General features: G+C 36.9%; 1 protein-coding gene across 3 annotated transcripts; it reads left to right on the forward strand.

Moving 5' to 3' along the window:
- The first annotated feature begins 600 nt into the window (after positions 1-600).
- LOC124131467 (nuclear distribution protein nudE homolog 1-like) lies at positions 601-20,716 on the forward strand. 3 transcript variants are annotated; one of them, XM_046494755.2, is made up of 9 exons: positions 601-1,244; positions 5,270-5,423; positions 6,324-6,472; positions 6,807-6,852; positions 7,315-7,405; positions 8,747-8,959; positions 10,972-11,066; positions 13,169-13,263; positions 14,900-20,716. In XM_046494755.2, exons 1-9 carry the CDS (start codon positions 1,162-1,164, stop codon positions 14,964-14,966), a joined length of 993 nt encoding a protein of 330 aa, XP_046350711.1. In that variant the 5' UTR covers positions 601-1,161; the 3' UTR covers positions 14,967-20,716. The 3 variants fall into 3 exon arrangements, with proteins under 3 accessions (XP_046350711.1, XP_046350719.1, XP_046350726.1); XM_046494763.2 differs by having other exon boundaries at positions 8,747-8,902; XM_046494770.2 differs by lacking the exon at positions 10,972-11,066.
- The last annotated feature ends 403 nt before the right edge of the window (positions 20,717-21,119 follow it).

A 21,119-nucleotide genomic window follows, 5' to 3' on the forward strand; every position in this document is an offset into this window, starting at 1 on the left:
TTAACGGAGCGCTGGGTATTGATTGTAGTCTTGTGTGATGTGGTTCTTGTACAACTGGGCACGTCAAGGGCGACGCACTGCGTATTTCCGACCGTCGTGACTCACCACTGGAACAGCCTGCTCGGTGTGTGTTTACAGTTTTGCATGGCCTTCTGTAACTCCATTCAGTAATCCTCGGCATACATCTTCACACAATCAAAACCTGAGTATAAACTGAGATTTTGAAACGTATTTTTTCAAAATATGACGAGACGAAAGTTTAACATTAATCAAAACTGACCCTAAAGTGGGAGTCATTAGAAACTAGACTTTGATAAATAGGTTAGTTGGGGCTCTTGCCGCGGGAAGACGAGATCAAATTCACTACGGCATGCATTTGTTATTTACGTCCGCTTTGATCAATCGAATTAATTCATACGGTTGCCTCCCTTGACATAAAATAATCCAGTGAAACAAATAGTTATACTGTTGATATTATAAATATATTCAAAAGTGTTGATTTTAAACATAACATGCAATATATAACCAGACTGGTTTTCATAGAAATAATCTTGTTTATTATTATTATAGAATTCCCACAACGGGCGCATGTATCGTCGAACTACTTTCGTAGCCATATTTGATATCCAACTTCCGCTCAAAGTTTCAGTCATAACCGAAGGAAATTAATTATTCTAATTCATATTGTACGTTTGTTGGACTGTTACGTGGTACATATATGCTGAAGCGTGTAGAGACAATGTATCTAGAACAGTCATCCGATTGAAAATCCACGTGTGTATTGCTTCGATCGAGTGTGTCTAGTTTGACCCATCTGACGTTTCAGGTTTGACTGAGAATAGGACTGCTCCGGATTTCATTTCTCGTCTCGTGGATAATTAGCTGATTTATCTGTCATGTGTTAACTATATATGTATTCGAGTATATTGATGATTGACATTGATGATATATATTGGTTTGGGTTAGCTGTATAAGTAGTCTTCAGTCCTAATCAACATCTTTTGACCGTGGTGTCACAGTGACACCTGTTAGACCAGTCCATAATTCACATAATAAAATGTCCATATGACACCAGATACGGTGTTATGGTTAAGTGACAGCACTTTGTAAATGGAGCTGACATCTTTGTGATAAGAGGTAATTAATGCACATTGGGAAAAAATGGCAGATGATGCAAAGAAGTTTCAGACTCCAGAAGAGGAGCTGAAATATTGGAGAAGCCTTGCTGAGAAATTCAAGCAAGAGTAAGTTGATTTGTCTATTCTGATAATGTATCTCACGTTTGGCTAATTGAGTGTTGATTGTAAACAGATCTTACAATAACCATTATAACTGATGTTCATGGAAATTAATTCCTTTTGCAACTGTGCAATGAACGTCTTCATACATGAAATAGGATGCCTGTGCTCAACCATGCCTAAAATGATATTATGTCTGTACCATGCTTGAATGTTGTGTTCATGTGTTTGCAGAAGTATTAGTACATAAATCCCATTTTTTAACTTTTATGTTCATGCTGATAAGATCATTTGAGTATTTTATGAATAAATCATGTTAAATGGTGTTATGTTAAATGGACAAGATGTCGACCGTTCTAAAACTTTGTTTGTAAATAATAGCTGATAACGCCCGAGCTCTGCATGCCTTATTCCGTTTCTGCTCCAATGACCACACCGCATATGTAGGCTTATTACATGACTAGGCTTTTCTCTTGTTTGTAAACAAACACACTTATTCTGTAATAAGAACAGACGGGCCTAATCTAATGCAAGCCTTTTGGTGTGCTGAAGTTACATATTGTTTCTTATTCTGATATGGAAATACTACTACAACTGAGATAGTGAGGTGCATGACAACGCACCTTTACACACCAAAGTGACCGTATATCGCAAGCTCTCCGTAGGGTTTCGATGATCGGATTTGGATGAAAAATATGCAAATGGAAATAGTTTTCCATGTTCTAGGGTATTTTCTCAATGAAAGATGAAACATTTCTAAATGTGTAGCCTCGTCCCGATAAATCAGATGAATGGGTAAGATGTGACAGAGGTACTCTGCTGGCTTCAAGGAGCTCTTAGTAGGAGAGTGATTGGCTTCATTTGACCGATATATATATATATATATATATATATATATATATATATATATATATATATATATATATATTGTAATCTAGGCTTTGATAAACACCTGTCTCTAATCCAACTGGCAAATGATATTTTGTCACTCAGTTACACACAAGCCTTCTCTTCAATTTGCCTCAATCGAAAAAAAAGACTGAAGCCAGTTTACTCTGCGCAGTGCTTGCGTTGTCAGCTTCACTGTGCGGAGATGTATTGTTTTGCTTTGAGAATTGAATCGGCCATGACATCACACTCAGAAATTATTTCATGCAAAATTTAAGAACACAACGTCGACATACTGTTCCTTGAATAAGGTAATTTTGGGTGAAGTAGCAAATAATCAATGACCCACTAAACATACAAAAAGATCCAAAGATTTCCATGCCTTGCTGGTGAATACCACCATGATCACTGATGGATTTGATGGACGTGAAATCCTGCATCCTATATGTCCTATATGCATAAAAATTAAAAATGTTTAGTACTAGCACTTGTTGTTTCAGTAAAGGAATTCCATATTTATAATTAGGCAGTGGCCTCAGAGCATGCACAATAGTATATATATACATCAGTTGTGTGCTACAAGGCATGGCCAAACAACAAGGTTTGAAAATGTTTTTTAGCAGGGAAAGATATAGTACATCTTCAACATGTTCAAGTGCAAACAAACATGATTTAAAAAATAATAATTAATAAATATTAACATTGTTTATTCAATATTTGACATTGTTTTACATGGGACTAAGACAATTAAAGCGTGCGAGTCCCCTGGACCCCGAAAATAAATTAATCACTGGAACAAATTCTAGGATTTGAAATGATACAATGGTGCAAGTGCTAACTCGAAAGCAGCATTATAATAAATAAACATTATAAATGCCCTATAAATAATTTAGCTGAGATTGTGTTTACCTGTAGGTCACACAGTGCCACACAAGTTATTGCAACATTAACATTTGTTATGTCATGCATGAGGGATCACTGATCACACAGTGCACAAACATTCACCATGCTTCCCATGCATGTTAATGTGACTTAGTTGTGTTCATGGTAAAACCTTCATGGTTAAATGGACACTTATATAACCAGTTTAGTAAATATAGGGATGCATGTGCAGCTAGCCAGCTACTGAATGTATTAGGTTGCTTTCAGTGATGGCTTTACTATGATAATTATTTTTCATGTCCTAGTTTTATGTTCATATGGCAGTTGATAGCAGCAGGGGTTAAAATACGTGAAAGCCATTGTCATTGACATGATGACTCCATAACTAACAGCACTAAGCATGCTGAGTGTTGACTTGCTTAATGTAATAGATCCTGTGGCATGTCAGTTTTAAATCATGGAAATAATGGACCTGTTAACATGGTGTATGGCACTGAATTTTAATATATGTAACAGCCCAACAGGTCTGATACTGTGCAGTCATTGCATTTAAGTTCATTAATGCATTGAAAACAAACCAATATCACCATGATTATGGGAGAAGACTCTGAAATGAACTATTTTACCCTTGCAGAAGAAAGCAGTTGTTAAATTAAAGTTATGAAATATAAGAAACTGAGGCGTTCTTCATTTTCCAATACTGCAACTGGGCTTGCCAAATATTGTAGACTTGCATGGGCTGTATTGGATATATTTGTTTGAAAAACTATTACTGGAGGTCAACATGATCTTTCTCTTGACTTGTCTGAGATATAAAATATATGTTACACATCAGGATACATGCTGAAGATTTGTCCTTCATCATGTTTATTACATGCATACCATACATGTGCATGCTGTGGGTTTAGTTGGTTTTTATAATAGCAATGAATACCGTTCCAATGTCTTTGCTTGTTACTTAGCAGCGTTAGAATTGGTATTTGTCCAATAGTCCTTGCCAAACTGCCCATTAGCTAAGGTACCATAAGGGACAAGTTTCTTTGTTTGTTGTTTAACGCCATACTCAGCAATATTCCAGCTATATGGCATCGGTCTCTAAATAATCGAGTCTGGACCAGACAATAAAGTGATTGACATGCACATCAATCCACACAATTGGGATACAATGACATGCATCGACTATGATTGAGTCTGAGCACCCGATCCTGTTAGTCGAAAAATTGCTATTTTTAATGGTTTTGGTATATGTTATCATTATAAGGACTAGTGGACTTAAAATGTTTTCTATCGTTGCTTAACATCAGTATGATGTTTCTCATGTTGTACAGGGGGGCACGGGTGGCCCAGTCTTCTAAGGCGCCGCGATTGCGTCCCTTTGGCACACGTAAACCTATGATTGTGGGTTCGAATCACGGTTCGCCCCGATTATGTTTCTAGGTTTGTCAGCACCATACCCGTGCTCGTGGGCTTCACCGAAGAGGTAAACCTCTGAGACCTGCATCACTTCGGGCTTTCCTCCCACATTAAGCTGACAAGCCGTGATATAACTGGAATACTGTTAAAAGCGGCGCAAAACCCAACTCACTCACTCATGTTGTGCATGCACAAGGGCCAGTGTACATATACTAACTGTACCAACATAGAACCAGATGTCAAATTCGTTACGTGATTTTGATTGGACTATGCATAGACTCATTAGTCCAGTCAAAACATAACCATGATAACATTGAAATTCACGTCTAGTTAGGCAGGGGTGGAAATTGGACTTTTAAAAGTTTTATACATGTAGTGAGTTTAATAACTTACTTGCCTCGGTTGATGTGATGAACAAGTTCCAAGGATTTCACGATGACCATGAAAATGAACCTTTGGGTATCATTTGTTTGTTTTTTGTTTAACGCCACACTCAGCAATAGTTCAGCTATATTACAGTGGTTTGTATGTAATCAAGTCTGGACTAGACAATCCAGTGATTGACATTAATGACAACATGAGCATCGATTCACGCAATTGGGATCGATGACATGCATCAACCAAGTCAGCGAGCCTGACCACCTGATCCTGTTAGTCGCCTTTTACAACAAGCATAGTTGCCTTTTACAGCAAGCATGGGTTGCTGTCAACTTGCTGAAGATCTATTCTACCCCGGATCATCACGTTCATGTTCATGTCTATCTGTCTCATGTTGCCTTTACATTATTTTAATGGATATGTAAGCATGGCACATCAACGTCGATCGTAACAATTGCTGTATGTTTCAGGCTTGAAGAGACAAAGGAGGAGCTAGAAGAGTTCCAGATCAGCAGCCGAGAACTAGAATGTGAGCTGGAGACACAGCTAGAACAGCTGGAAAACAAGAATAAAGAATTAATGGCTGATAAACACAGGCTCACTGTTGAGTGTGAATCATTAAAGGTACAGAGATTACTTGATAACACTATCAGTGTCATCAGTTATCAGATGAGACAGCACTGTTGCACTTTAATCGCTTGGTCATTGCTTGTTGTTTGTTAAGGTTTTTCTGAAAACTAGCTGTTATCTTGTTTTATTGTTTGTGTACATGGCATTATTTTTTTCATATCTAACATGTCAAATGATCCCTCTCTGTATTTACTTACAATGTTGACATGGTTAACATCTTTACTTGATGCGGAAGGTCCGGGGTTCGATACACGGCCACGTCATCCCAAAAGACGTTAAAAGATGGTACTTGTTGTTACCCTGTCTGGCCCTCAGCATTAAGAGGCTAAAACAAGGACTGGTTGGCTCGGAGTCAGTATACTGTGTCTGAGTGCGGTATTCATGTTAAACTGGGGCGTGGTATCTCAGTGAGCTAGCACTATAAATCCACATCAGTCCTGACTTTTTTTTTTGTACAAACAGCCACACGCACACGCACACGCACACGCACACGCACACGCACACACACGTGCATGCAGGTCGCTATATAAGTGCAATAATCTTGGACGCGACGTTAAACCCCATTTCACCTCATTACTTGTAAGTTTTAACATTACACAAAAGAGAAGGATCTCAATTTGAATGGAATCACCATTGAATTCTGATCATGAGCATCTGCTCTTCCAAAATTGAACGATAGATGTTTTTTGTTAATGAAAATTTTACTTGTACATATTGTCATGGTTATACATTTGTGCTTTCTTATATTTCTTTTTTTGTCATGTTAATAATCATGTTGTTTCCTTAACATTATCATGAATATCGATGCTGATAAATATTGTTGCAAAGTTCATGATGTAGATTATCATTATGTCAAATGGTTATTTATCAGTGTTTTTCGCTTGTTACTTTCAGGAAAAATTAGAGATATTACAAGGTTCCAGCCATAAACAAGTTTCTCTTTTAGAAGATGAACTAGCTCAAGTTTCTGCATTTAAAGATGAACTACAGAAGTATGTACGGGAACTAGAACAGGCTAACGATGACTTAGAAAGAGCTAAAAGGTATGTGCTGTTCACATGGTCTATATTGGTTAATACATAATGTTATTCTAATAGTAATAAGGATCTTTCCTTATTGTGAGAATTGAATGACATAAGCATGATGAGACTGAATTATGTTGAGTTCTTTGCTAAGTGTCATCCTTACAAATGCTTTAAGCCTAGTTAACATGGCTCAAATTAAATTGATAAAAATATATATAGAAAATTACAGACTGTTTACCATTGCCTACGTTGACAATACTTATAGGTATGGCCAATTTATCACAGTGTTCAGATCTCATATTTTGCTAATCTGTCCTATGTGGTTTTTCATAAGATGTTTCAATTTTTGCAGAGCTACAGTTGTATCCCTTGAAGATTTTGAATCTAGATTAAATATGGTAAGTGTTAGTTTTGCATACATTTTCAACAAACTAACGATGGTGCTGTGCTGGTCTGTTCCATACTTTTTCAGCTATCAAGAACTAGTTCCATTACAGAGCCAGTTAAACTGAGCTCAATTTATTCAAGATGTAGACTAGCTTTTGAAGGTTTAGCTGATACACTAGTACTAGTAGTAGTCAAGTTACTAAGAAGTCTTCTAGACACATAAAATATAAGCTGTACTCATTTGAATTACCAGTACTCATTACTGAAACAGGGTGGTAGATATTATCAGGATTGTCTAAAGGCTATCAATTCCTTAATCATGTTAATAATAGTGTTGTATTTGTATCTTGGTGTTATTGTGTCTGAACACGACAATGAAGTAGAGGATGCATTATGCATATGTATGTAGGAAGTGTATATTCAATCTCACACCAGGATTTATACTGTTATTGTAATACTTGTAACGGTTACAGGCAATAGAAAGAAATGCATTCCTTGAAAGTGAATTGGATGAGAAAGAGACCCTATCAGAGACGGTACAACGACTCAAAGATGAGGCAAGAGGTTAGTAAATAGCCAACTGTTTGTTGCAATCATAATTTATGAACATTTGGTTTATGAAAAGTTATATATAACAGTGACAATATCTGTGCTTGAAGTATGATCATTATTTGGTGCATTACAATATATTATATGTTGTGATGTCCCTTTAATTTGATCGTCGAGAATCGCTGCACAAATTGCTGATAGATTTATCATTCACTCACTTTGACATGTTCCTGTTCAATTTGTCACTCACATGTTCGTTACAATATAATCTGCATGATCCATGTTAAGACATTGTGAAACTGCTAAGTCATGACATTGTAATGTTTACCATGTTTGGAGTTTAGTGATGGGCAACTAAACTTGACAGGTGGTACTCCAAAGTCAGTGTAGAATAAGTAGTTAATGATCAGTTTACAGAGTTGTACAAACACTGAAACAGGACCTCTATTAGAGTTGTATATACTGGGTACGCAGATCTGGTAACTATTGTCAGAGTAGGAGCAATGGTCCACAACTGTATAAAAAGTGTCAAATGCGGCTACTGGCTATGTTTTGATGAGTTTTTATTGGGTCAGATGTTTAAGGTGCCTAGGTCATGAAAACTTTTTTTCTGGGTTAGCCACAGCATAGCAATTACAATGAAATATTAGTTCCCACACATACATACCTGGATGGCAAGGTTTCTGGACTTATAATGTAGGGGTGTCACGATAAGTCAAAATATCGATATATTGCTATTGGTAAGCACTTAAAGTCATTAAAACGAAATCAGTTTCCGATCAATAGTATCGATTTAAGTTTGGAATATCAATAGTTTCGATTGTACATGCAATGCTGTTCAAATTTATTTTTCTTTTGATCATGAGTGGTAGTAATTTACACATGGTAATGTGGAAGTTTATTTTTCTTAAATTATTAGGGTTAAGAAAAAACAAATCGGTCATATCTCAAACTTTACTTTTTATTTGTTGTTATGGTTATCACATTCAAAGGAAACTTCAGTTCCAAGCTTTAATTCAACTCTAAAATCCATCTAAAATGATACAGTGAAAACTATTGATATTTATCACAATAATTGCTTGAACTATTTATAGTTATCACAATAGTTTCTTTCAATATCAATAGTTATCGCAATAGTGATTTCCAGAGTAATAGACACCCCTATTATAAGGTATCACAGTATTTACAAACTGACCTTGAGGAAAAAATCCAATCATGGTAAGAAGTACCAATCTGTAACAATTACATGTGCCTTGTATTATGATCACTGGCCATCATGACCCACAGACTCTAAACGTGGTAATGGCAAGGAGAAATCCCGCAACACATCATGATAATCCTGTCTCCTTATTTCAGACTTGAGGCAGGAGATTGATGTGCGAGAGCGCCAAGAATTGATGAGCACAAGCTGTGAGTCCATGACAGCCAGCACACACTTGGAACCAGAGGCTCCTGAACCTGCTGAGGGCAGTAACGGGATGACCCCACAGCGAATGGGAGACAGTGGATATAGTGGGTCCCACATGTCTACTACAGTGCCTTTGTCTCCCTCTACTCCTGTGGGTAGAGGTAAGATACAGACACTGTTACATGCAGTACATGTCCTAGCTGTCGGTGTTGTGCTTGTACCATGCGTATTTGTCTATGGGTGTTTTTTTCTGTTCACATGTTCACTTTCCTGAGACATTGTGTGTTTGTGTGATGAAGAACGAATCAGATGCAAGGCTTGTTTGGATTGTTTCAGCTTTGATACACTAATGCTGCTTTGAATAATTATTGTTTTTAAGTTTGCCAAATATGTATGCTTTATTGATGATGAACCATTCATCTGGACAAGAATATGGTAATAAACATTTTTACCTAGATTGGTAACTTCAGGTTTTTGTGATAAGAATAGTCAAATGATTTACATGAGCACATATTGAACAAGTTTGATATATGTTTTAGATTTGTATGTTTTAACAACTAGTATGTGTCAGCAGTACCTAATTCCAGACCCTTGAAGATCCAGGGTAGAATAGGTCTTTAGCAACCCATGCTTGCCGTAAAAGGCAACTATGCTTGTCGTAAGAGGCGACTAACAGGATTGGTGGTCATACTGGCTGACTTGGTTGATGCATGTCATTGTATTCCAATTGCGAGGATTGATGCTTATGATATCAATCACTTGTCGGTCCAGACTTGATTATTTAGAGACCGCCATCATATAGCTGGAATATTACTGAGTGCGGCGTTATACAACAAACAAAGACAAAAAAAAAGACCTAATACCATATCCTCATTTACTTATATTATGCAACATTTGCATAACCTGTTCTCTAACCTGTGACTTCTAACAAGTGACATACTATCCATGTATGAATGCTAACTATCCTAGATATATGCTAGTAACCGTGTACATCACGATGTCAGCACATCATGTATCACACACCTCACTCATCCTCCTGTAACTCCAGCATGCCTACCTATTCTGTATTGAGCTTTACATTGTGTATGCAGGGGCTATCCTAACAGTCAGTAACAAAAGCTTCAGTTTCTGTACAGCAGATTAAGATTAATCAAAATAGACAATCGTCCATCATGCTCTTTTCGTGAATTAAAAGTGAAAAAGAAATGTGGAATGAATAATTGTTACTCTATAATATTTGAGTACATGTGGCTGAATATTTGCTGCCTTGTTAATTTTCTTCTGAACTGTTTTCAACTTCAGAAGATTAAATATACATTTATGTATTCTGAGAATATATTTTTTTTCTTTGTGGCTTTGTGGCACTTTCTGTTATAACATTGTTGAACATGCTGGACTGATAATTAGATGGAAGATATACAGATGCTTTGTCTGGTATTATTTTGAGAATGGAAATATATTATTTTGAACAATTCGAGTGTTGTAAAAAGTTACTTTTGATGTTGAATGTAACTGTTTTGGCAGTTGTGATAATTTGGCTGATATATTCCGAAGCTGGCAACCAAGTATAGCCTAGTGGGTGAACTGAATGGGCTTCATAGACCTTTAGTGTTGTGTGTTGTCAATGTCATGTAGTAGCTGTTCCTATGTGGTGTGTGCATGTGGTAGAATAGCATGTGAAGTAGTATCTTATCATGCTCACCTCTTACCAACAGCACAGTGGTAAGGTTCAGGCAATAGTTTAAATGATGTATATAAAGGTGATTCAGATTTATATGGGTACAACAGAGTATAAATTGATGTTTTATTGATACCCGGAACATATAATCCTGATATCAGAAGGAATCATAATATTTGAATTGATTCAATTTTTTTTGTAATATTATGTTGGCTGATATATACCATGATATACAAATTATATTTTCTTAACTATGTATTTCTTGAAATGAAAAATAATGGATAATGTGATACTGAAGTAAGAGTTTATTTTATTTGTAAGTTGTGACATCTGACAGTAACATTCTAACGTTCCCGACTCCTCTGTTTGCCATTACTAACCCTACTGTCCAGTGGTATGTATATATCATCTCTCATCCACTCATCAGCATGGGACTGCCGCCACCTGTACATGTGTCCACTACTCGGCTTGAATGACACCTGTTTTGCTTTGCAGGAGTCCCCAGCACAAGTTCTTCTGGTACACCTCTCACTCCTTCGGCGCGAATCTCGGCCCTAAACATTGTTGGAGATTTGTTGCGGAAAGTGGGTGTAAGTAGTCAACTGGCTGGCGGCCATAATTGGCACTTGGATGCTGGTTGTGCATGTGATGCTGTTGCATCTCAGACCTGTTTCTTGAATAGTCACCTTGCCTTGACTTACTGCCTGCAGTAACTTGATAACATTTCCTTCCCTTTGGAGTGATTTTGGTGCATTATGAAGTAGACTTACTAACGATTATGGTTTCATTTCATATCATTCATATGTATTGATACATAGTGTTTGTGTTAGAAAGGATCAATCATAGGTTGTTTGTGTATCGTATGTGTAAAGAAATGTTTGAATCTTCTTGATAACCATCAGATGGCTGGCGTCTGGGAATTTCTATGATTGTTCTGAACAAGAACACATGAAGTCGTCTTATGTTGCTTTATTATGATTTGTCAGTCAATTGCATTATGAAAGAAATATTGTCAGCACGTACACCTTAATTATAATAAAGAATCAGTTGATATTTTTTTGGACAATCTCTGAAAAACAATGACTGGAGATCTTTGTTTAAGAAATATTGTTATTGTGCTATTTTGATCACAAATCAATTTTTATATTTCTCTTCTCTCTCCCCCCCCCCCCCCCCTCCCCCCTTAGTCGTCCGTCTGTAATTATTTTGGAAACCGTTCAATATTATTCATAAAAAATTAGCAGATATATCAAACATCCTGAAGTGGTGCCTTTTGCTATTTTTGGATTTTGGGCATTTTTTGATAGCTCAATAACTACTCTTGTATACAGATTAGATAGAAATTCTGTCACAAAGTTGGACTTAAAATAACAGACAGATGATTTAGGTTTTTTTAATTTGTGGGGATCGGGGCATTTGTCATCTCCTGATGACCCGTGTTTTGTACATGTTGTACTCCTGTTAATAGATAGGTAACCTACATATATATCCCTGTTATATTGGTTGAGTACCTAGTGTTTTGCTGGATTAGTGTGATGGTGGGATAATATTTAGGCCATGAAGACAAATGGTTGAACTTTAAATGATGTTATGGAAATTTGGAAAGAAATATTTGTAACCTTTGATCATGTGAAAAAAAGTCATCCAAATTGATTAAATAATACATGAATAATTTCATCTCCTATAAAAATTAACATACTGTGTGGAACATTAATTTCATTTATTGTCTATGAAAAACATTTCTATTTTAGTTTATATCATGTTTCTGATTAATTAGCTTGTGCAACTTGTTACCTTATTGTAGCCGATTGTCGAGCAGTGGTAACCTTTACACTAAGAGTATTCGGTAGGGATTATTTAATTGATATTGTTTTCGACTTGATTGTCAGCGAAGAATAGGTCTTTAGCAACCCATGCTTGCTGAAAAATGCGACTATGCTTGTCGTAAGAGACGACTAATGGGATCGGCTGGTCAGTCTCGTTAACTTGGTTGATGCATGTCATTGTATCCCAATTACGTGGATCGATACTCATGATGTCAGTCACGGGAATGTCTGGTCCAGACTTGATTGTTTACAGACCACCGTCATATGACTGGAATATTGCTGAGTGTGGCGTTAAACAATAAACAAACAGATAATTGTCAGAAGTTAGAATGTGAAGAGGCTTAGCATGGACAGTATGTTAAAGAGTGTTTTGTGTACTAACCATGCTAACAGAAGTATTTTTTGGTGATTCTACTAGATTTTGCAGATTAGATTTTGCTGTGCCGATTCAAATATGTGTATGTGAATGCTTCTAATAATATTAAGAATGGTAGATTGGACAAGAACTTTTAATTGGCCATGTCTGTTCCGTATCTTGCGTCTGTATCTGTGAAGTTAACCTGACAGAGCCACATCTGGAATTTGTTTCTGAAGAGGAAAGCGCCTGAGGCAGACACCTTTTCAGACTTTCATTTCACTGTAAACTTTGCTATTCTCATGATTTGGATTCAAATTTGTTTTTAATTTCTTATATGGAAACACAAGTGGGGAAAAAACAAGATTTCTTGTTGCTTACATTTTATTTGGGAATTACAGTTTGTTATTTGTGGTGCCTTAGACATGCTAAATATATTAACAAATTACAATAACACATGATTATGATTTTTTTTATATAAATAAGAAATAACAATTGTGATTTCTTTCAGGCCCTCGAAAGCAAACTAGCCTCATGTCGAAATTTTGTAAAAGATCAGCCTCGCAGTGGTAAAGTAGTCGCAGGAAGTGCAGTAGATTCTCCAAGGTGAGTAGACACACAAGTCAGACCTGTTGCATATTTTGATATTATTTGTTTGATCTTATTGTTTGTTAAGAAGCTCTCTCTAGTCCTCCATATGATTGTACAATGTGTGAAGTCCATTTCTGGTGTCCCCCGCCGTGATATTGCTGGAATATTGCTAAACGTGGCGTAAAACCATACTCACTCACTCCATATGATTGTTCCAGTCTGGGAATTCTCTATCTAAATGCTTTGTCAACATGATCCATGTCAGTACTTCAGTGTGACGAATGTAATGCCTGAATTGAGAGGAAGATGATTCAGTATATCATTTTCACTGAAACAAGTGCACATGGTGCTTAGAAAATTGACAAGGGGGGCTTATTAAAAGCAATCGCCAGATATCAAGTGGTAGTGAACAGACATACTTCACAAACATCGATGAAACTAAAGCATTTTCAATAATAGTTACAACTTCAAGGCAATTATTAACCCTTTTCGCGCTGCCGTTTTCTGTATATATAAATCTGTAATAATTATGTACACAAGAAAATGTGGACTATTATAAATATTCGTTCTTTGTAGCGGGCAGTTATTAATATTACTTTCAGATTGGTCTAAAAGTTGGTCAGGTGTGCTTATTGGGGCAGGACGCTTAATACGGCATAAGTCTTAGTCTCTGTAACTTGGCTGATTATATCCAGCAGCATGGGCTGTTGATCATGCTGTGACTCACTGGTTATCCCCCACAACGTGTATATTGCGGGGGTATTTAAATGTGCGTCCAATCGTGCCAGATGTCATTTTCATAGCAGGTCTTGTAAACCGTACAGTATATCTTCACAATGCAATTCAGAACTACCGATATGTGTTTAGAGAATGGTTACATCAGGGAATCAAGTTGAATCCGACACCCCTGCCCGATATGCAAGTTCACGTTTTGCAGTCAACTGCAAATATGTTCATGAGTACACAGATGTGCAATGGGCAGATGCTAGGTTACTGGGTAGAGAAACATAGGAAAAGATGCCTTTTTCATTTCTTGTTCATTTTTTCCCTGGAAAAGTTGGTACCAACCCTACTTCTAAACTTTATGGACTATATGTGTACAAAATATACCTGCACTTGGACTAATGTTTGAAAAAAATGTTCGACCAAGTGCATTTCTTTGGTGTAAGTCCTTAAATGGTTTAGAAATAGGTTGGTATTAACTTTTCTGAAGGGTGTGTGTATGATCACTGTGACTGAACATGCACTGAAAATGCTTCTTTTCAAATGTTTTGGGGCCCAGTACCCCTTCACCTCAGCTGGTCTAAAATGTGTACACACTGATATCATTTACCGTTGAAATGCTGCAAAACGTGAACTGGTGTATCGGGAAGGGGTGTCTGTTCCATCACTCTCCACCCTCTCTGGACGCTTTATTTTATTTTGTGGACACTTGAAAAAATATGTCGCATACAATAAAAAAAACTGAAAGAAGGTCCATTTATGCCAGATTCGTAGACCAAGGAATAAAAAAAATAAAACGCCTACTTTTTGGAAATCAGTACATGGGTAGATGCAGTGTGTATCATATTGTCAGGTGTAACTTTGTGACACAAAATGTGACTTTTTAGACATTCTCCGACTCAATAATGTTTCCTCTCGTGTTTTACAGAATGAAACGGATGAGCCGTGGAGGCACCATGGCCTCCCAGCACAGCATGAAGATACCCGTGTCTTGAACATACTGATGTGAAGAGACTAGCAAGTAGAAAGATGTCTAGTCACCACCCTGTGCATTTACCTTACAACGTGGAGTCCGCCCAGTGTGACAGTCTAATACATCATTGGGCAGACTCACACTGGCTAGACGGACTCAGTGATAGACAAGACTTTGGTCGTCAAGTGCTTGTGACTGAAACCATGTCACTGGTTATGGACAGCCATGAGGCTGTATTCATTTTGTCTCATCTTTGGCTTTTATTTCCTATGGAGTCTGAATGGGGGAGATTCAAGAGTTGTGCATGAAGGAGGATTAATCATGCAGGATTTGACTGATTCACTTCGGTGTCACAGACTGAGGATAGGAACTCAACAGTCTTTCAGATCTTAAAGTTTCCAGGATTCTTCTTGTAAAGTTGCATAGCTCGCAATTAACGTTTTAAAATTTGGATGTCTCTGTGTCCTTAATTTTTAGTGTCCACTTCAGTTGAAGTACTTTAGTATCATGCACTGGATGATTTGCAATGTTCTTCCATGAAGTCTGGCAAAACAGTGATTGTAATTATCAATGAATGTGTCCAACTTCACAGTGTAATGGTTATGGGGGTAATGAAAGAGTAAGTGATCGTAATATGTCATGGCTAGTGTAGTTAGACTGTGAGTAACTAGGTCATCAACTTTTCTCTTGAGGTACTAGCAGGAAAAAGTACCTTTGCATACATTGTGGACATGCTTAGTTATTGTGAGTTTTAGAAGCAAATAACCCAACGTCCATGTTTGTGCTATAAGATTTGAGATATGCTATGATAATCATAATTAAGATGTGCCTCATAGTATACACTTTCTGATAAATCTAAATGAATTCATATTTTCAAAATCACAAACTGCATTGCTATTTGATCTTGTGAACATTGGTTATTGGTCATTCCTGCAGTAGTTTGAAGAGCTAAGAATTAATGAAATGTGTCACATTTGTTTTGTCCCATTACCTTTAGAAGTGATAAGAACTTCAAGAAACCTAGGGCTGTCATGACAGGTGGTTTGTTGTGTACACATGTGGAATCTTTTTTTATGGTCCATGTCAACTTTTGTTAGAAAAGGCCTTCAGCTACCCATGCTTGCCGTAAAAGCCAACTATGTTTGTCGTAAGAGGCGACTAACGGGATCAGGTTGTCAGGCTCACTGACTTGGTTGATGCATGTCATCGATTCCAATTGCGTGGATCGTACTCATGATGTCAATCACTGGATTGTCTGGTCCAGATTCGATTATTTACAGACCGCTGCCATATAGCAGGAATATTGCTGAGTGCGGCATTAAACAAAAAAAACAAAAATAGTGTAGCAGTCTTTTTGTAATATCATATAAGCACAATACTTTCCACTGCTAGTCCACTTGAGAACCTACTTGATAATTTGGAGTTCGTACACAATGCATTAGGTATCAGAGTGATTGATTATTTGATTAACACAACATTTGCAAATGTATATCTGAAACTCATAATAAGTATGTGGACCAAGTATGAAGAGTTTCTTCATTTAACATCTAGATGTTGTTTTGATGTTGATATTTGAAAGAGAATATTTGAGCTTTAATCATGCAAGTCAAAACCTGCACCAGTAATATTCATATTGTAAATAATATCAGAATGGAATTTGATAGCAACGACAAAACATGTAATCTAACTGTCGTAAGAGGCGACTAACAGGATCAGGTGGTCAGGCTCGCTGACTTGGTTGATGCATGTCATCAATCCCAATTGCGTGGATTGATGCTCATGATGTCAATCACTGGATTGTCTGATCCAGACTCGATTATCTACAGACCGCCATCACATAGCTGGAATATTGCTGAGTGCGGCGTTAAACAACAAACAAACAAATAGTAATACTTGTATACCATACACTTCCAAATTACGCTGCTAGACTAATAGAAAGCCATGAAGTAGGTAAGTACACCTGTGATCTATATATGCATCGAGTAAAACATTCAGCTGAATAGTGTAGAAACAGTCACTGTGTTGATCACTGCCAAAACATGTATATGTATATAAGATAAATGTATCCTTGTTTCCTCAAGGAAAGCTGGGTCAGATGACGTGTGTCTGTATATTCTGTGAGAATGGTTAATGGGGTCAGTTTCTCCTTGACAAGTTGTGCTCTATAACCTACGTCCCTGGATGCTTGGGATAAGGTTGAAATAAGGAATCCCTGAATGGCTTCAATTCTGAAAAAAAGGACTTAAATTCTACAAGTTGAGAAGTTTTATCATGTTATAGTGCTGACTAGAAAATGAGCATCCTGATGATGCGTCCACATACACGTTCAACATTTACAAACTTCTATATTGTGGGGGTGTCATTGATTAGAAGACTTAGTATCCATATATATATTAGGGGTGAAACGATACCGCAAGGTCATGATACAATACGTATCACGATACATAGGTCACGATAAGATACGTTTCGCGATACGCATATTTCCGTCAAATCACATGGAAACTTCTCGACAATAAGTATTTCAGAGCAGGTTCAAAAGTCAAAACTTGCTGTAGACACATACTCGTTGTGGCTAGTTTTTGTAGTGAACTTGAAACGCTAATTCCAACACATTTTGCTATATCTGACTGACAAAAAACGCCAGGGGTCATTAAATGAGTAGTAAGTAATTTATTTCGGCAAGTTTATCGTGTATCGTGTATCATATCGTCACATGTAAACTCACGGTGCACCGATGTATCATTTCACCCTAATATATATCGACTTAAAAGTATCATGATATATTGATTAATAACAAAATTAGTTATACTGTATGTGTACAGATACAAAAATCCTATCTGGACCTGCAATTAAAACAAATACCCATCTGGACCTGCAGTTAATCAACTTAATGTTAAATATGAATGAACTAGGCTGATCCAAGAAATGGTTAAATTTTAATTTACTGCCATCTCATTTTCCATCTTAATCAAGGTATACAAGGCATACATTTCCGTGATAGTAAATTATAAATATAATTTCAATATTCCTAAATTTTTATCCATATATTATCGACATTAAAAAATTATTGTAACATCATTATAGCGATATACGATGACATCCCTACTATATTGTATATACAATATACTATTTATTTGGTTTTAAGGCCACACATAACATAATCTTGTAGTACTAACCATGCTAACTAATTCATAACAATAATTTATTTGTAAATGACATTATTTTTATCATTCTCCATTTTAGTCACTTACATCAGATCATATCATTCCTGTGGCATTTCCATGATTTAAATCGGGTTCTCCTTTAAATTCAATTTTACCAGTGCATCTTTGTATGATTCAAGCAGTGTGTTCTTGCGTGTTGGTTTTGCCAGACTTCATGACTATAGAAACCCCAGGGTACTGATGTGTCTATGCAGGAAGACACAGACCTTGTGTGTATCCCCTAAGCTTCCTTAAATGTGTGTAGTAACAAAAAGATGTTGTTGCAACAATTTTGTACCCTCGACACATGAGGTCTGTTTGATCCAGGAGTGCGTAGCTGTTGTATATATTGTCGCTATCCATGAAGCAGGAGAAATTGGGAATGGAAAAGTGAATTTGCTGGTCATCTCATCGAAATGGTCACATTCAGGACAGGGATCTTAAAAGGACTTTAGTGTTGAAGGTCGGTGGCTGCTGCCTAATGCTGCTAAATATTAGTCTTGTTTGAATTATGACATCAGTGAGATGTTAATTTTATGGGAACATTTTTCTATTGATTTCATTGTTAATGATATTGCTCAGTTTTGTTACTTTTCCAGTCCTTATTTCTTGGCGATTCCCTTTTTCATAATGTGTCCAAGTCATTCCACTATCACAGTCAAGAGAATGATTATAATGGTGCTCAGGGTTTTAATCTTTCACCCTCTCGGACAGTCTTTTGTTTCAACACGAATGTTACCAAATTCCTGTTTAGAGGATGAAGTGTTGAAAGTAAACATTCAAAACATTATGTAAACGTGTCTTTTTATAAAAAAATAGTCATAAGGATGTATCAACTGCCTTTCAAATCAAAACTTTCTGAGGAGTATCTTTATCATGTTACTTTCTCATGTGCATTTGAAGTAAAACATTCTTGATGCCCTCATGCAAGTTATGAAAGGCATTAACACAAGTAACAATCATTTCATTCCGTGAGAAATCCAAGAGATGTAAATACTCAGTAGATAGTTACTGGCAGTAACTTACCTGCCTTTGGAAACCGTGATCTTCATCATGATAGAATTCCTCTCATTTTTGTTGGAGAGACAATGTTCATAAAGCATCTTTACTTTGGAAATATGGTTATTGAATTAGTTACCATAGTAATGGCTGCAAAATGCATTTAATGTTGTGGGTCAAGCTAGTGTTATGTGTATCATGTGTCCAGTAAGCCTCGGTTCCACTGCGGGGCTGTTCTTGGTGCCCAATCTTGATAAGGCTGCAAAAGAAAATGCTGATTTGGCATAAACCCCTCTGCTCAGTCCCTATACAAGCATACATGGAGGAGAATATGGTCACAGTATTACCACACTTGCACAACTTGTCTAATAATGCCAGATGTGCAGTGAATGATGTTCACTGTGTCAACATTTTCTCTGCATTGGACCAAATTCATGCATTTGATTACACTGCTACCACTTCTTTGTCAAAGCAGCACTCAACAAAAGTAACCTTGACGTAAGCGGACAGGGACCCCATACATTTTGACTGTCCTAGTATTCAGTTTGATTCAGCAATGTTTGTCATCATCTTCATCTACCTCATTTGATATTTGGCATGATGTTTCAGTTCCTTTATGAATATAGGCAATAGTATAAAGGCTGATACTAACCTCTAACTACACAGCTTTGAACTTCACTAGCAACCTAGTACTTTAGTGTGCACATTATACCAATTGCCCTATTATGTCTGTGTTTGTGTCACCTTCATCTGACAATAGATTGCACTCCGATTTTAATGTGAAACATATTAATTACACCAAATCATATGAGAATGCTTCAATATTGACTCAATCTCATTCAAATTAGATCTTGGAGCTCGCTGATGTTACACAAAGCCTTGTTTAGCAGTAACGAGCACCAATATATCCAATTTTCATGAGATTCCTATTGACTTGTACTAATTTGAAGCCTTTTTCTAACCACTGAAGTTAAAGCATGAAGTGCTATTTTCATTAAATGTAGTGGATGTCTGTAAATTTTCTTCTTGTTTGGGAGCAATGTTGAATACATTGTGGTGTGCTAAATGGAATTGTAAAGATGTCACTGTATATTTTGTTTGAATACGATGTGTGTGCAAGACATGACTAGTGTGTGTTGTTTTGAGATAGGGTCAGCTGGTAGGCATGGTTTCAAACCAGGCAGTGTGTAGGGCACATAGCAACACTCAACACTTCTGTACTGTGACATTCATGGTCTGTCAAACGTAGTCTTTCTTTCGTCATATCCTGGATCAAATGGATCTTTTACAAACTTCTGTAGCCGCCAACCAAAGCCATGGCTGATTGATGTTTTTCTTTGTGCTTGTATATATACCTGTCTATATATATCTGGTTGTAGCCACTCCTTGAGTGTAGTATCGTTGATGTGCTGTCGACGTCATCTTTCAGCATCAACTTTCTTTGATATGCATGAAGTCAGCACAAGCTTCTGTCAGCCATGAGTTCAGCCAACATCACACCAGTCTGTAAACTGTACTCAAACTGCTGGATCATTTAAAGATGCTCTTAAATAATAAATACATAACCTGACATGTTGTGTTTTTTGTTTTTACCGATAAAATGTGTAATTTTGCTCTCTGGCATCTGTGAAAGCTTGTAACTATGATGATGAATCAGCACTAATCCCATTGGTTGACTTAACCACAGATTCTTTGGCCAGTTTACTGTTATCTAAAGCCAGTGGGCCAATTGATAGTCTCTACTCCAATATACTTGTAGGTACTAATGAGATATTTGGCGGAATTTTGTCGTAGGTACATGCTGGTCTGCTGGCCTGTGTTGTTTCTCTCACTGACAGTGTCATAATGGGTCTCCCTATTATTCAAAACACATGCAAGTTAAATAAAAGTGAGGACAATAACACCTCAGTTAGTTATTTCACCCATGACGCCAGTCTTCTCTTCGTCTAAAGTGCATTAGGACACCAAGTAGC

This window comes from Haliotis rufescens, unplaced genomic scaffold, assembly GCF_023055435.1.
Source record: "Haliotis rufescens isolate VD_foot unplaced genomic scaffold, xgHalRufe1.0.p SCAF_20, whole genome shotgun sequence".
NCBI lineage: Eukaryota > Metazoa > Mollusca > Gastropoda > Lepetellida > Haliotidae > Haliotis > Haliotis rufescens.

Excerpts from the sequence above, each read along its gene's own strand:
- LOC124131467 (XM_046494755.2), top strand. The coding sequence starts at position 1,162 with ATGGCAGATGATGCAAAGAAGTTTCAGACTCCAGAAGAGGAGCTGAAA. Across the intron at positions 1,245-5,269 it reads GCTGAGAAATTCAAGCAAGA|GCTTGAAGAGACAAAGGAGG; the intron begins GTAAGTTGATTT and ends TGTATGTTTCAG. Across the intron at positions 8,960-10,971 it reads CTCTACTCCTGTGGGTAGAG|GAGTCCCCAGCACAAGTTCT; the intron begins GTAAGATACAGA and ends TTTGCTTTGCAG.